Raw genomic sequence first — 16,249 nt, 5'->3', positions numbered from 1 at the left:
AGAAGTACAAGCTGCAATCGAGACTGCCGGGAGAAATATCAATAACCTCAGATATGCAGATGACACCACCCTTATGGCAGGAAAGTGAAGAAGAACTAAAAAGCCTCTTGATGAAAGTAAAAGAGGAGAGTGAAAAAGTAGGCTTAAAGCTCAACATTCAGAAAACGAAGATCATGGCATCCGGTCCCATCACTTCATGGCAGAGAGATGGGGACATGGTGGAAACAGGGTCAGACTTTATTTTTCTGGGCTCCAAAATCATTGCAGATGGTGACTGCAGCCATGAAATTAAAAAACGCATACTCCTTGGAAGGAAAGTTATGACTAACCTAGATAGCATATTGAAAAGCAGAGATACTAATTTGCCAACAAAGGTCCGTCTAGTCAAGGCTATGGTTTTCCCAGTGGTCATGTATGGATGTGAGAGTTGGACTGTGAAGAAAGCTGAGTGCTGAAGAACTGATGCTTCTGAACTGTGGTGTTGGAGTAGACTCTTGAGAGTCCCTTGGACTGCAAGGAGATGCAACCAGCCCATCCTAAAGGAGATCAGTCCCAGGTGTTCAATGGAGGGACTGATGCTGAAGCTGAAACTCCAATATTTTGGCCACCTCATGCGAAGAGTTGACTCATTGGAAAAGACTCTGATGCTGGGAGGGATTGGGGGCTGGAGGGGAAGGGGACGACAGAGGATGAGATGGCTGGATGGCATCACCGACTCGATGAACATGAGTCTGAGTGAACTCCTGGAGTTGGTGATGGACAGAGAGGCCTGGCGTGCTGCGATTCATGGGGTTGCAAAGAGTCGGATGCGACTGAGCGACTGAACTGAACTGAACTGGAGTGTGAGATGAGTGCAATTGTGCGGTAGTTTGAGCATTCTTTGCCTTTGTCTTTCTTTGGGATTGGAATGAAAACTGACCTTTTCTGGTCCTGTGGCCACTGCTGAGTGTTCCATATTTGCTGGCATATCAAGTGCCGCACTTTCACAGCGTCATCTTTTAGGATTTGAAATAGCTCAACTGGAATTCCATCCCGTCCACCAGCTTTGTTCGTAGTGATGCTTCCTAAGGCCCACTTGACCTGACATTCCAGGATGCCTGGCTCTAGGTGAGTGATCACACGATCGTGATTACCTGGGTCATGAAGATCTTTTTTGGACAGTTCTGTGTATTCTTGCCACCTCTTAGTATCCTCTGCTTCTGTTAGGTCCCTACTATTTCTGTCCTTTATTGAGCCCATCTTTGCATGAAATGTTCCCTTGGTATCTCTAATTTTCTTGAAGAGATCTCTAGTCTTTCCCATTCTATTGTTTTCCTCTATCTCTTTGCACTGATCGCTGAGGAAGGCTTTCTTATCTCTCTTTGCTATTGTTTGGAACTCTGCATTCAAATGGGGATATCTTCCCTTTACTCCTTTGCTTTTCCTTACCGTCTTTTCACAGCTATTTGTAAGGCCTCCTCAGACAGCCATTTTGCTTTTTTGCATTTCTTTTTCTTGGGGATGGTCTTGATTCCTGTCTCCTGTACAATGTCAATTGTACATTGGAGACAACTATACTGTACCATGTACTTGGCAATTGAGACAGTTCAAAACAGTGTGCCAAACTCAGGAATGAGCAATCTTGTTTCTACCAAAAGCCACAATACTCGGGGAAAAGACAGACATCAAGTTAAGAACTTAAGAAAAATTTAACGTGTGTGTTTGTGTATAAATGCACGTTTTGTAAAGAGAAATAAACATACTAACATACTAACAAGGATCTTTTCTCCAATTTAATAAATGGACATTCACCCCATTTATTTGAACATGTTCCAATTTCAATCGAAGTATTGAGGAGGAATTCTCTCTACCCAATGAAAGAACACCCAACTTGTTGATTGTGAACAATAATAAGCAAATTTGAAATAACCCAAATTCTGCAATTTCTCTCCTGGCATCCTTAGCTCAATACCATATATTATTTCATTCGAAGCACTCATTTTGATTTCACCAAACATCAGTACAGGAATGAACCCAAGGCAGGCTTGAAGCCTGGGTCTGCTGAAAGATGCTTTACCTAGGAAATGTCTTTCAACTCATCCAGTCCCACAAAGAACACTCAAGAATGTGCTGGGGTTACCTGCTCCAATTATTTGCTCCCACTAAAAGCTGGCAAGCTGATCCAAAGTTCCTGGAATCAGAGACAGGAGGGAGTCATCAGCAGACAAGTCCTTGTAAGGATCTAAGAATCCTTACTTCTATTTGCAAGTGTGCTGTGTTGATTGCTGAATTTCCATATCCTTTGCTATTACAGAAACTTTACACTCTCAGACTGTCAGGAGACTCTGTCAGTGACATCACTGGCCTGATATGACAACCAAGCCAACTATCCCCGACATCACTTCATATCACCAGAGCTTTCTCTTACACATCTAGGTGCTCTCCCTAGAAGGAGTGAAATTCAAAAAGATGCAGTCTCACTGCCAGTAAAATGTCTAGCCTATATGGGCATGTTTGAAGAGAGGACAGAGACAGCTCACCATGCCACCATTATGAAACCCCCAGGAGGCCACAATGAGAGATGCAAATTCATATGAAACAAATACATCGTCTTTCTAGTACTTTCTCTCTAGGGTCACTTAGAAATGAAATTTGGAATAGAAGTAACACTTCTGGACCATCTATTCTGCATCATGCATTGTGCTAGCTACTTAAATCTCTCATTTAATCCTAATAGCCATTCAAAGTATTTTTGTTATTAGTGCCTTTTCACAAATGATTTTCACAAAGATGTTGAAGTGAAGTGAAGTGACTCAGTCGTGTCTGACTCTTTGCGACCCCATGGACTGTAGCCTACCAGGCTCCTCTGTCCATGGGCTTTTCCAGGCAAGAGGACTGGAGTGGGTTTCCTTCTCCAGATCACAGAGATGTTAGGTGACTTAATTTCAAAGTCTGAAAGCTACTACGTGAAAGAGGCAAAAGTTAAACCCAAATCAGTATATAAATCTTTATGACTTATTTCTGACAACTCTATTTGCTTTCCAAAGGAATTATACTGACTTAAAATGATACCAGAACCAAAGATAGTCCTCCTTCATTTTTTTGGTGAGAGAACTGGGTAGTTTTAACACCCAATAGGGACTACCATGCAAGGAACCAAATTCCTATATTAAACCAATACCCATTTTCATATACCCACTCTAACAGTCTATACCAAATCTCTCCTTACCAGTTAGACTGTGTGTAGTCAGTGGAAGAGCAGAAATATTTTATTCAACCTCTACAATATTTTCAAGTATTTGGACTATACAACTTGCCCTCTACGTTTCAAAATCTATGAATAATCATCTTTCTACAAAATTTCCCAGATTTATGCTAGTTTACTTGGAAGTATTAAATCTTTGAATTTTACAATAAAATGAAGATTCCAAAATAAGTAGTATTCGATTTGCTGAAAGCACTGTAACAAAGACTTAAAGACTAAAATTAAAACAACAACAACAACTTTAAATTCTATGTACTATGTAGCTACATTAATCTTAGAATATGAGAAAACGGTAAAAGCTATCACTTTAACAGAACTTACTCCAAAAGTACTGTGCCAAATACTTTATAAACACTTCATTTTGTATCAACACTTCATTTTGTATCTTCCAAAGTGTTAACTCTATTTTACAAGCAAAGTGACAATGGTAAGAAAGCCCAAGTAACTTGACCAAAGTAATACAGGTAGAAAGTGGTAGCTGCTGCTGCAGTTTATACAATTCCAAAGCTTTTACCTCTTGTTGTCACAGTTTACTGCTCCAATTCCTATCTGGTAAACATATCTTTGTCCACAATTCTAAAACCACTGTTGAAACACATACAAAATTATTTAAACCTATTATTAACTGTATCCATTAATTTGTCATAGCTTCTAAAGTAAAATAATTAAAAAGTGCCTAAAGATGGTAACAACAACCCTGTATGCGAGACAGCAAAAGAGACACAGATGTATAGAACAGTTTTTTGGACCCTGTGGGAGAGGGAGGGGGGACGATTTGGGAAAATGGCATTAAAACATGTATAATATCATATAAGAAACGAATCGCCAGTCCGGGTTCGATGTGGGATACAGGAAGCTTGGGGCTGGTGCACTGGGATGACCCAGAGGGATGGCATGGGGAGGGAGGAGGGAGGGGGGTTCAGGATGGGGAACACGTGTATACCCATGATGGATGCATGTTGATGTATGGCAAAACCAATACAATATTGTAAAGTAAAAAATAATAATAATAATAAAAATAAATAAATAAATAAAAAGTGCCTAAAGAATTATCATTAGAAAAATTCAAGTAAGGCAACAGATTTTCATGACGTATTGAGAGGTCAAGAACAGATAATTCACACAACAAAACCTCTATCACTGCTTGGGAGTTACTGTTCTTAAATTGATGTAAAGATAGTAAGACCAGGATACCATCTTAACTATTTAAGACAATGTAAATACTGTACACTCACCAGCCTAAAGGCTGAACCAAAGCACCCATTTTCAAAATCATGTAACCTTCAATATTTACTAAGTGAATTATGAATATTATTATTATAGTCTGCTCTTTAAAGTCTTATTATCAAATAACAGAAAAGATGTAACCATAACTTGGACAATTTAAACTTCTGAAAAGCTATTACTTCCCCAGTTCCAATGTTTCAAAGTTCTTCATAAAAGAATAATATCTGAAAACTCAGATAAGTAACATCCCCCAAACATGAAATCTTCAATCTATCAGAGTCTGAGCCTAAATACATAACTTTTTAATGTACAAGATGCAGTTAAAAATAACATGTTAGTTGTTCCTGGTGTTTATCAAACACATTCATTAGACTGATTAAAAGGGCAATACAAGAATAATTTTCTATGATATGCCAAATAATAGATGAAGTCTTACCTCCATTGCTAAAACTACCATCTGTTGGTCATAGTGATTCAGAAGATTGGGCATGAAGGCAGTGTAAGGCAAATCCTGGCACACCCTCAAGGTAATAGGCTCAAAGAAAATAAACTGTGCCCACCGGTTTGGCCCACAAACATAGTCAAGGGCCACAGTCAAAAGATGATCCAACCCATAGCCACACTTTCTCGATTGAATGGGATTCAGATGATCAGGCCTACTCAATATGTATTTTAGATCTTTGTACACCTACAGGTCTCAGCTTGAAAGTACTTCTTCTATCTTACTGTTAAGTTCTTCAAACAGAATTACTCTGCACCGTCAGAGGTTTGTTAGCTTGGTCTCACAAAAGGCATTTGTTTTTGGTTTCACAATATGGGAAAATGACATCATCTTGCCTCTTCTTTTCATTTTCTTACATCGGGTACCATGTGGCCAACGTGTCAAGCTGATCAACCACATTCCCAAACAACAGGTTCCATCTTAGGAGAAGAGCTATTTCTTCCTTTGACTGAAATATCTGAAAAATAATTGAAAAAAAATGGGTGAAATTAGCAATTTCCTCTTAAAATATTGCAAGCTTGATATTAAAACTTCGATTAGCTCAGTAAAGTTGCAGGATACAAAATCAGTATACAAAAATCAGTTGCGCTTCTACACACTAACAATCAGCTACTAGAAAGAGAAATTTTAAAATACTGCCTTTGGGACTTTCTGGTGGTCCAGTAATTAAAACTGCACACATCCACTGATGAGCTCCAGTGCACTCCCTGGTGGAGAACTAAAATTCCAAGTGCCAGGCGTGTGGCTAACAACAACAATCACAAACTTTGACTGCCTTACAGATAAAATACATGGATATTTCAGAAAAAATACAACACTTTCTCTACCTTCTCATTCTTGCTATAGATATACAAGAGAATCCATAAACAGCATTTAAAGGAAAGCACTATTTCCTCCCTCAGTTGTTTATATAACATATAGTTTAATTTCCCATCTACAGTGGTAGTTTTTCATTTGTCACAAGACATAATTGATCCATTTTGAAAAACTTGCATGCTGTTGTCCTAAATTTTATTTAAATATCTGCCACACTTAGTAACAAGTTATTTAAATGTTATTATATACGTTTTAATCATTACATGATTCAGCAGATGGTATCTGTGAAAGGTGTAAACTATAAAGAAATCAAAAGATATGGATTGAAGCCTCTTTCCAACCATGTGAATCACTTAACTTCTCTGAGCTCAGAACTTTCCTTTCTAAAAATTGCACCTCCCTATCAAAGATGTATGAGTGAATTATAAAATAATGCACTCTATAAAAGGTAAAGCAACATCAAACTTTAGGTAGTTTTATTACTGAATGACAGCAGATACAAAGACTTACTTCTATCAACCAATACTGAACTGGCAAACAGAAGATTCTAAAAGTAGTATCAGGACATTTTCCCAACAATGCTTCATCCTTTTAGATAGTACAAAAATTCAGTACATAGATGGAGAAAACGTTTGACCAACAAATGCTTCATTATACACAGTCAGGCTGCAGAGAAGAGTCAACTCTAGAAAGTTACAGCATGGAATATGAATGATTTCCAGTGAAGAGTTTTACCAAGTTTCAGAGTTGGATTTGACACTGCCTTTCCTGGGGGCTTCCCTGGTGGCTCAGATGGTAAAGAATCCACCTGCAATGCTAGAGACATGGGTTCGATCCCTTAGAGACATGGGTTCGATCCCTGGGTTGGGAAGATTCCCTGGAGGAGGAAATGGCAACCCACTCCAGTATTCTTGCCTGGAGAATGCCATGGACAGAGGAGCCTGGCAGGCTACAGTCCGTGGGGTCGCAGAGAGTTGGATGCAACTTTCACATTCACTTTTTTTTCTAGGGACAAAAATATGCATCTCTTTTGGGGCTGGAAGGGTAGGTAGAGTGGAAGGCAGGATTGGTAGGAAAAAAGCGTATTCTAAAACTATCATACTTACATTTGGTTTTGTAATGATGTTAAGTCTGCTTTTACTTTACTTTTGCTTCACAGATGTCAAATACTTCTGTTTCAAGTACACAACCTCAGCTGGGAAAACATGAGAAAGTCAGGTTCAGAAATTCTCAGAGACCCAGGTTAACAGGACAACTCAAATAGATATTAGGGCCTGTGACAGAGAACTTGAACCGTCTTGGCTAAAGCAGAGAAAGAAACTGTCCTTTGCACACTACCAATGACAGGGCCCTCTGCATCCCAGGCTTTCATTACTGGGCAGAAAAAACTATTTGGAGAAAGTAAAGCCATGGCTGAATCTTCCCAATTTCTCCCCCAAGCATATGGTCTTGAGTAGAAGAAGAGAAAAGTAAAGTCTACAACCTTAGGAATTAGAGACACCAAAGTTACAAGCAACCTCTGCCCCAAACGTTTCATCTCTCTAATACGGAAATCTCTAAACCAGAAATATCTGTTAAAGCTTCTTGGCCTGCCATATTTTTTCCTCCTTCAAGCTGGGCCCAGAAATGTGATGTCTGGCTATGGAAAAGAGATATTAAACACAGTCATGTATATTTAAGCTTAATTATCATGCAGCACGGTAACAATTATGCATATCATTAAATGTGTCAAATAAGCCCTGAACGCTTTATTTGGCTACAGTATCAAACATCCATAGAAGTTCCATTTTTGTAGTTTGCTCCTTATGCAGCATGTTCATCTGCTTGCAACTTAAAAAAAGTTAAAGGGAACATTGCTCCCTACTGAATATGTGTATAACAATGAGAATCTCAAATTTTTCATTTAGACTATTATTCAAGCTGTATGGGTTCTAAATTGATGGTTCAAAGAAGATGACCACACAAAACTTGAGGAAGAAACAAAGTAATATTGAGTTTTTTAAACTAGATGAGAAACCCCCTTATACTTCTGTCTACTCTATTTTACTTGGTTTTCCCTCAGTTATTCCTTTTGCCTCATTTACAAACAATACTTCTCACAGACTTACAAAAGTGCTTTCCTTTATGTACTTTAACATTCAAATTTCCATATATCCAAACATTTTTGTAAAATTATTGTTAGGCTGGGATAGGATAAAACCTTAATACATTAAGACTAGTTTATGATTATTAAGATAAATAAGAAAAAACAGTAGAATGCCATGAGACAAGAAGAAAAATAGGAACAGTAAAAATATTAAGGAATTCATATTTCTTCCAAATTAGAGGTTCCCTAATTTTAATGTGCAGTAGATTCATAGAAACCCCATGGGTCTAAGAAATCCGAACCTCTGGAAAATGAATTATATACATGCATTCTAACGATTATCTCTGTACTGTTACAAGTGATCTATAAGTCATATTTTGAGAAATGCTATTCTAAAATAGAATAACTTAAAACAGTACAGGATATTTGCACATAATTATGTGCTTAGCAAAAGTAGTATCTAAAATGAATTTTTTAAAAAGCAGATAAAGAATACTACCTTAATAGAAAAATTGAAAAAGGACATAAATTTACAAATGGCCAAAAAACATATGAAAAGATACTCAACTTTACTAATAAAAACATACAAACATGATATTTTACATTTTTGCCAATCAGATGAGCAAAGTAAGAATAACAGAACACAGTATAGGAGAGGGTGCAGAAAAAGGAATATATTCAACATTCCAACACTTGGAAGTACTTTTTTTTTGTTTTTTTTTTGGCTGTCCCACACGGCTTGCAGAATCTTAGTTCCCCAAACAAGGACTGAACCCGGGCCAGAGTAGTGGAGTGTCTAACCACTAGACCGCCAGGAAATTCTCCATTTTCAAATACTACTGGAGGAAAAGCAAACTAGTTGGTATTTCAAAAAAAAAAAATAGCTATGGACATCAAAAGCCCTTAAAATGTATATAATTTGATTCAGCAGACCTATTCTACAATTTATGCTAAGAAAGTAAACACAAGTATACATGATGTATAACTGAAATGTTAGTACAAAAACCCAGAGACAATCTGAAAGTCTGCCAATAAGGAACTGGTTAAACTAAGGTACAACCACATATAACACACTAACTAAAAATGATGAGCAGGATCTGTATATACTGACTTCAAAAGACAGTAACAATACAAAAACTGAAAAATAGAATTTTAAATGGTTTACAAAACAGCATATAGTCTCCCACTTCTGTCAAAAATATACATACACGGAACAGAATAAAATTACCTGAACTGTTTAAAAATACAATATTATAGGGACTTCCCTGGCAATCCAGTGATTGTCAGGGAGTTCGCATTTCATCACTGGTCAGGGAATTAAGGTCCCACAAGCTGCACAGCGTGGTCAAAAAACAAAAACAAAACAAAAAAGTAGTAAAGTATTATAAATGCTGCAATGGTATTTTAAAGTCTGTCGCATGTTATTTATGTATGGGAACATTAAGTGCTAAATCTGTGAATGTCTGCTGACAATACTACTACTTGAATCAATGATTTACTGGCTGTTGATTAAATAACAAGCCAAGGGACACAAAAATACCCTACTACAGGTAGCAAGAAAAGCAAAAAAAAATGATGATAAATTTAGAATGGGTCAAAAATTGGTTTTGAATACTGAAAAAAATCAGATCACCTCTCAGCTGAACCAAATATTATGCACATTAAAAAAAAAACTTTTGATATATATTCTAAGTTGCTTTTCAATAACATAATGAAATGAATGCTTCTAATCAGGATCACGTGAGTATGCATAGCAACAGTCCTTTTTCCTAAGAGAACCATCCTTGAAGAAGCTGTAAGTTTCAGAGAGGACACAGAAGATTGAGGAAACCAGGAAATACTGACCAAATACAGCAACTGATCACATAAAGGTTAAAAGATTTTTTCCATTCTTTTTGATATTATATCTTTTACTATAGCAATCTGCAGAATCTCAGTTGAATAAAGGGAATTGGTGGATTAACTGGAGGGAACAGTCTCAGGCATCAAGGACCAGTAAAAAGTGAGGGGTCTGGCAACAGTTTTTCATGCCCTAACCCTGAGCGAAGACATTCACTTCTTTACAGAGCAATATATGTGGAAAACTAATTTCCAGTTAAGTGACCTGATGACTATTTCATCAGAAAACAAAAAGGACTAGATACATTTAACCCTACATTTTAATTTTTATCAATGTGTAACATCAGAAATCTGATATTCCCCAATTTACCAGTTCTCTTTTGATGATAAAAAGTTCAGTTCAGTCGCTCAGTCATGTCCGACTCTTTGCGACCCCATAAATCGCAGCAAGCCCGGACTCCGTGTCCATTACCAACTCCCGGAGTTCACCCAGACTCACGTCCATCAAGTCAGTGATGCCATCCAGCCATCTCATCCTCTGTCGTCCCCTTCTCCTCCTGCCCCCAATCCCTCACAGCATCAGAGTCTTTTCCAATGATTTAATTCTTCACATGAGGTGGCCAAAGTACTGGAATTTCAGCTTTAGCATCATTCCTTCTAAAGAAATCCCAGGGCTGATCTCTGCTCCATATTTAATTCATCAGAGAAGGCAATGGCAACCCACTCCAGTACTCTTGCCTGGAAAATCCCATGGGTGGAGGAGCCTTGTAGGCTGCCGTCTATGGGGTCGCACAGAGTTGGAAATGACTGAAGCGATTTAGCAGTAGCATATTTAATTCATAGGGCCTAGATTCTTACGAATCTCAAGGTATCACTTTGCTACATTATCTCATTTTTAAAGTCCGTCTACTCATCCACTGATTACAAAAGATATTCTAATCTTCCAGTGTGCTGAGTGATGGGGCTTAAAAAAATACAGGAAAAACAAATAAATTTCAAAACTAAAATGAATAGTAGGCATCAAAATCCAGGCCATCTTACAACTTATATATACTTTTAATTCTAGAGACAGCAGAAGCAGAAGATCTTTTAAAACTAAAACTGGAAAGTTAAAAGATGGCCAGAAGTGAAGTGAAGTGGAGTCTCTCAGTCGTTTCCGACTCTTTTCGACCCCATGGACTGTAGCCTACCAGGCCTCTCTGTCCATGGGATTTTCCAGGCAATAGTACTGGAGTGGGTTGCCATTTCTTTCTCCAGGGGATCTTCCCAACCCAGGGATTGAACCCAGGTCTCCCGCATTGTAGGCAGACACTTAACCATCTGAGCCACCAGGGAAGTCCTAAAAGATGGCCAGAGTCTGGACTTTAAAAAAAAAAAACAAAACAGGTTGAAATTCCAGCCTCATTTCCCTGTTCCATTAAAATGTGTTCAGGAAATGCTCTAATATCAAGCTCCTGATTTTTTTTTCCCCTTTAGCATGGTTGCATGTTTTAACTATAAAATTAGTTTAATGAGATAAACTTTGAGGACCAGGATTTTTTTTTTAGGCCTACTAGCCTAGTTGTTTGGAGAAGGCAATGGCACCCCACTCCAGTACCCTTGCCTGGAAGATCCCATGGATGGAGGAACCTAGTAGGCTGCAGTCAATGGGGTTGCACAGAGTCAGACATGACTGAAGTGACTTAGCAGGAGCAGCAGCAGCCTAGTTGTTTTTTCTTAAACTTCATTCACAGTGCATTCCTTGGATCCCCCAAAACTATTGCTAGTTCTCAGCATAACAAATTGTAACTCAAAGACAGATTCATCATTTCTGATGCAACAGTCAGTTAAAACTAATTTCTACTCAAAGAGGAGCTGCTACTCTTCAAACATTCATTCCTAACCTTCTGGAAATGCCACTATTAAAAACCTTCACTTCTTTCCTCAAGATGCTGTGACCCTTCTTCTCCCAAATCTATACTGAACAATTCCTCTCATACATATTTCAAAGTTTTGCTTTTCATTTGCACTACTGCTCTTTTTGTGGGCAGCTGCAGCTTTAAATGTCTCTAATTCTAGAGATTTAGAGGTTAAAAAATGCTTGAGGCCAACACTGCTGTTCCCTATGAAAGAAGGTAAAGATGCAGTAAGAACTGTTTCCTAGCACATGTCTCCTGAAGAAAATAAAAGTCAACAGCAGTCTAACATCAACAAACTAACATGCTCAGAATAAGTTTTCAGTATGAAATCTCACAGTTTTACTAACACTTATGAAATTTAAGTTGGGGAGAGAGATGTTTTGCCTGTCAAGTGGGCAACAGAGGACTTACAGTGAGTTTAAAATCCCCTCTCTTTGCCCAGTGATGACTCGCTCACAACACTGTGACATACAAAAAAAGAACGTGCACTTTACTATTTAGCTTCCCCGGAGAAGGCAATGGCACCCCACTCCAGTACTCTTGCTTGGAGAATTCCATGGACTGAGGAGCCTGGTGCACTGCAGTCCATGGGATCGCCAAGAGTTGGACACGACTGAGCAACTTCACTTTCACTTTTCACTTTTATGCATTGGACAAGGAAATGGCAACCCACTCCAGTGTTCTTGCCTGGAGAATCCCAGGAATGTGGTAGCTTTGTGGGCTGCTGTCTATGGGGTCGCATAGAGTCGGACACGACTGAAGTGACTTGGTGGCAGCAGCAGCAAGTCTCCCTACTTCAAATATCTCAATCATGGCTGGGATCTCTCTAGAAAAATCCACCTAAATGTTCAAAGCACAAAATAAAGGTCAGAGGAATACAATACCTAAGATGAAAAAAGGGATCAAAGAACCTAAAGTCCTTTCTTCCTCTATTAATAGGGCACTGGTAGATTTAGGAGAGATGTAGAGGCAGGGAATATTAGTGGAAGAGAAAAAGAAAAAAGAAAAAACGGAGGAGGAGGAAAGAGAAGGTTAGACGATAGGCTTTACTAATTGTTGAGGTCCTTTAACGGACCAGACCCTGGTGGTCCAGAGTCGACGATAAGAAAGTAAAGGAGAGAAAGAGGCTGATATTCCTTGGTTTACGCAGAAAGCCAAGAAAGCCCCTGGCACGGGGTTCGCTCAGTTCACAGAGGCCTCAGGCTCCCTCTCAATGCGGTGAAGGCGCACAACACCTTCTCAAGGGGGTCTTAGAAGCCTGGGCAGAAAAGTGAATTCAGAGGGCTTCTGTGCTCCAAAGAAATAGCCTGATAGAGAAAAAGAAAGACACGGGAATCAGAGCTCTGATGGAGCAAAGGTGTTTTAATTAACATGGTGTGAGCATATAGACTGTCTTACAAGGTAGTTATTCTCAGCAAATGTAAAGATTAAAATTCCAGACTTACAAAACATAGGCGATCCATATTAAAGAGAGAGAGAGTTGTAAACAATCACTTTTACTGTATGGTTCACAAGAAGGAGAGGGTACTTATCTCCGTATAGAAAATCTAATGAAGGAAATGCCTGGATTCCTCAGCCCCCAGGAGACGCTTGAGTATTTAGGAATTAATAAGGAACAGAGAATTTCTGACAGATCCAAAACAGCACACAGGAAGCCTCCTGTTAAATGCTTCCTGAAAACTAATTACCTTATTTTCCTGACAGTTTCAAAGCATTTGTGGGGAGGGGAGTAGAGGAGGAACCTCTTATTTCACTAAATAAAAGGCAACACTGTAAGAAGAACTGCATCTCAATTATCTTTTATTTTCAGCTACATCCTTGCAAGCCTGCCCACTTAAACTTTTACATCACTTTCCTGTCTTATTACCTCTATGTTGTGGTTTGGTACTTCAAACAAACACTTTTTTTCCCCCTTCTTCTTATAGAGGAAAAAGATGGTATTTATTTGCTTAAAAGTACGGATGGGTTAAAAAAAAAAAAAAGGACGGAGGGAAATCATTATCTTGAGGAGTAATTGGTTCTTAATAACAGAACTACGGATTTATCCATCCCTTTGACTGTTAGCATGCCACTAACGGCTTCAGAAGGCTCAAGAGGGAGGTTAACATCCCCCTTGTCAAGTGTTTGTTTCCTTGCTCCTGTGGTATTGGCCTTGCCAAGTAACCCAATTCCCCTATATAAACATTACAGGTCTCTCCAAACTACTTCTATAAAATAAGATATTGTCTGACCAATCTTATAGAGCAGTCATTTATTTCTATAGCTGCTGGTCTGCTCTGCTGCTCTGTCTGCCTACATTCAGAAAGGGAACAAAAATTCAAAATTTCATTTATTCTGGGCCCAAAACCAGACCTTTTGTCCTTCCTAGATATTTTGCAACTTCGAGTTGACTCCTCTGCCTAAATTAGTGGCATATGTTTTTGTTAAGAAAAAAAAAAGAAAGAAAGAAAAAACCACCCCTTATTCTCTTATTGAGGAAGGCAACTAATTCTGAAAAAGGCCTCTAGGAAGATGTTAGAATGTCTTGAAATGTTTAACAGAACCTTATTTCAGAGGCTATGGATGAACCTCCCCGAGGTACCCCAGGGCAAACACACGGAGCCTCCAAGGGGGCAGAGGGGAAAGCCTCAAGGAGGAATATGCAGACTTTGCAAAACTGATGGGAGGGAGGAGAGGGGACACCTTTCAGGACTAGAAACAGGAAGCAGTCCAGATGCTGCGATGCTGCCCACACCCCCGCACCCAGCCCTCCGTGCATCGTCCTCCCGGCCAGCATCCGCGTGCTCCACCCACAGCCCCCAGGGGCCCGGGAGCGCCACCCACCCCTGCGCCGCCTACCGAGCCCCAGGGCTGGGCCGAGGGCGGCGTGCAGGGTGCGTGGGCCACACTCGACCAGGTTGCTCGGCGCAGATTCAGGACCAAGAGGGTTAATCCAGTCCTCGCACAGTCCGCCCAGCCCCAAACTCGCTCCCCCGCCAGCCCGCCACCCACCCCGAGAAAGCCCGGAGACACCCCTCCACAGCACAGCGCCCAAGGCTTTTGTTTTGTCAGAGACGAGAATAACAGTCCTTGAGGAGGAGGTGCCGCAGCTGCTCGTGCCTCTTTGGCACAGGCTTAGACCGAGGAGCGGGCAGCCGCGGCGGCACCTCCTAAGTCCCCACTCCCAAGTCCTTTTCCCGCTGAGCAGGACGGGAAGGGGCCTGCACGACCCGGGGCTCACCTCACACCTCGGGGCCGGGCTCCCGGGGGGTTGCGGCGCCGGCCGGGGGCGGCCGAAGGTCGCTCAGGTAAACGGAGCGAGCGAGGACCACCAGTGTGCGCCTCTGAGCGACCGAGAGCTTTCGCGATGGCCGCGGCACATGCGCACGCACGTACGGCGCAGGCGCGCTGAGCACGCTCGGCCGAGCGCTCCTATTTTGAACCCAGCTTCTGGATACCCGTCTGCAGGTTTTGTTGCTCTTTACCTCGTGCCGAGGCTGATGCCTGGCCCTGTCCTGCTCCAGCAGAGTCGTTCCGCGCTCTGGAAGCTTTTCTTAAATGCCCTCAGTCCCCTTTGCAAAGCTCTCCCTCCCTTCCCTGCTGAGACAGTGCAGCGACTCTCATCACTCAAGCCTGGAACCCTATTATTGAGAGACCACCAAAACCTGTTTGAGAACCAGCGTGCCCCCTGGGAACCCGGGGATTGGAATTGATTAAGAGGTGGGTGCTGAGAGTGGTACTGGGTGCAGATAGAAGTAGTCAACTTTCATATTGCAGAGCTCCAGGCTGAAGCAGCAGAGCAGATACTCTCTTTACCGACACCCACTTTAGTCAGCAGGTGGGGCTTGAGTTTATTGGTGACATTCCCCATCTTCTGTTCTTTGGGAAATGTTTCTTCTCTCTTTTTCTTCATAAGTGATTTTATTTTTTTCTACATAAGCTATTTCAGAACTTAAAGATTCCTTAGAAATCATCTAAACCTAACCTCTCATTATTCAGACGTGGAAAAGAATGGTCCAGAAAGGTTAAAAAGACTTAGCCAAAGCCAGGCAGCGTTTTAAGGGCTGAGTCTGGATTCACTCATTCCAAGCCAAAGCTGTTACCTTTGCCTCTATCATTTTACCTACCTTCCTTTCCCTCCCTTTTCAACCTAGACTTCACAGGCATCATTTTGTTCTATGGTAGCACACAGGACTTAAAGAAATACTTTGATCTTGTAGCATAGTATGACTGTACTTAACGTTCTTCAACTGTACACTTGGTTAAAATGGTGTATTTTAGTATAATCTTCTGTCTGAATCTTTGCCACCCCATGTTAGGAGACTGACCAAAAACAGCTATATAATCTGTGGTTTGTCCAAACCCTTGGGACACATCTCTGTGGCATCTTTAATTATAGGCAACTATTTTATACAAAGAAAAGTGGAAGTGTTAGTCCCTCAGTCGTGTCCGACTCTTTGTGATCCAATGGACTGTAGCCCACCAGGTTCCTCTGTCCATGGACTTCTCCAGGCAAGAAGTTGGAGTGGGTTGCCATTCCCTTCTCCAGGGGATCTTCCTGACCCAGGGATGGAACCCAGGTCTCCTGCATTGCAGCCAGATTCTTTACTGTTTGAGCCACCAGTGAAACAATCTGTTTTAAAGATGCTCCCTAAATG

General features: G+C 40.5%; 1 protein-coding gene across 1 annotated transcript in view; it reads right to left on the bottom strand.

The window, feature by feature from the left end:
* LOC147346494 (liprin-alpha-1-like) overlaps positions 1-15,001 on the bottom strand; it is a 46,186-nt gene extending 31,185 nt beyond the window's left edge. The window contains exons 1-3 of the mRNA XM_086370603.1: positions 14,833-15,001; positions 6,896-6,984; positions 4,908-5,430 (exon numbers count right to left, since the gene is read on the bottom strand). Of these exons, the coding sequence (XP_086226729.1) occupies positions 4,908-4,961 (54 nt within the window). The 5' untranslated portion in view covers positions 4,962-5,430; positions 6,896-6,984; positions 14,833-15,001. The remainder of the gene's footprint in view (positions 1-4,907; positions 5,431-6,895; positions 6,985-14,832) is intronic.
* Positions 15,002-16,249: the final 1,248 nt, after the last annotated feature.

The sequence above is a fragment of the Bos grunniens genome, chromosome 23, assembly GCF_055505025.1.
Source record: "Bos grunniens cultivar Pamir isolate PY7600 chromosome 23, Bosgru_T2T1.0, whole genome shotgun sequence".
Lineage (NCBI taxonomy): Eukaryota > Metazoa > Chordata > Mammalia > Artiodactyla > Bovidae > Bos > Bos grunniens.
The sequence above is the reverse complement of the archived record's forward strand: the minus strand, read 5'-3'. Positions and strand labels throughout refer to the sequence as shown.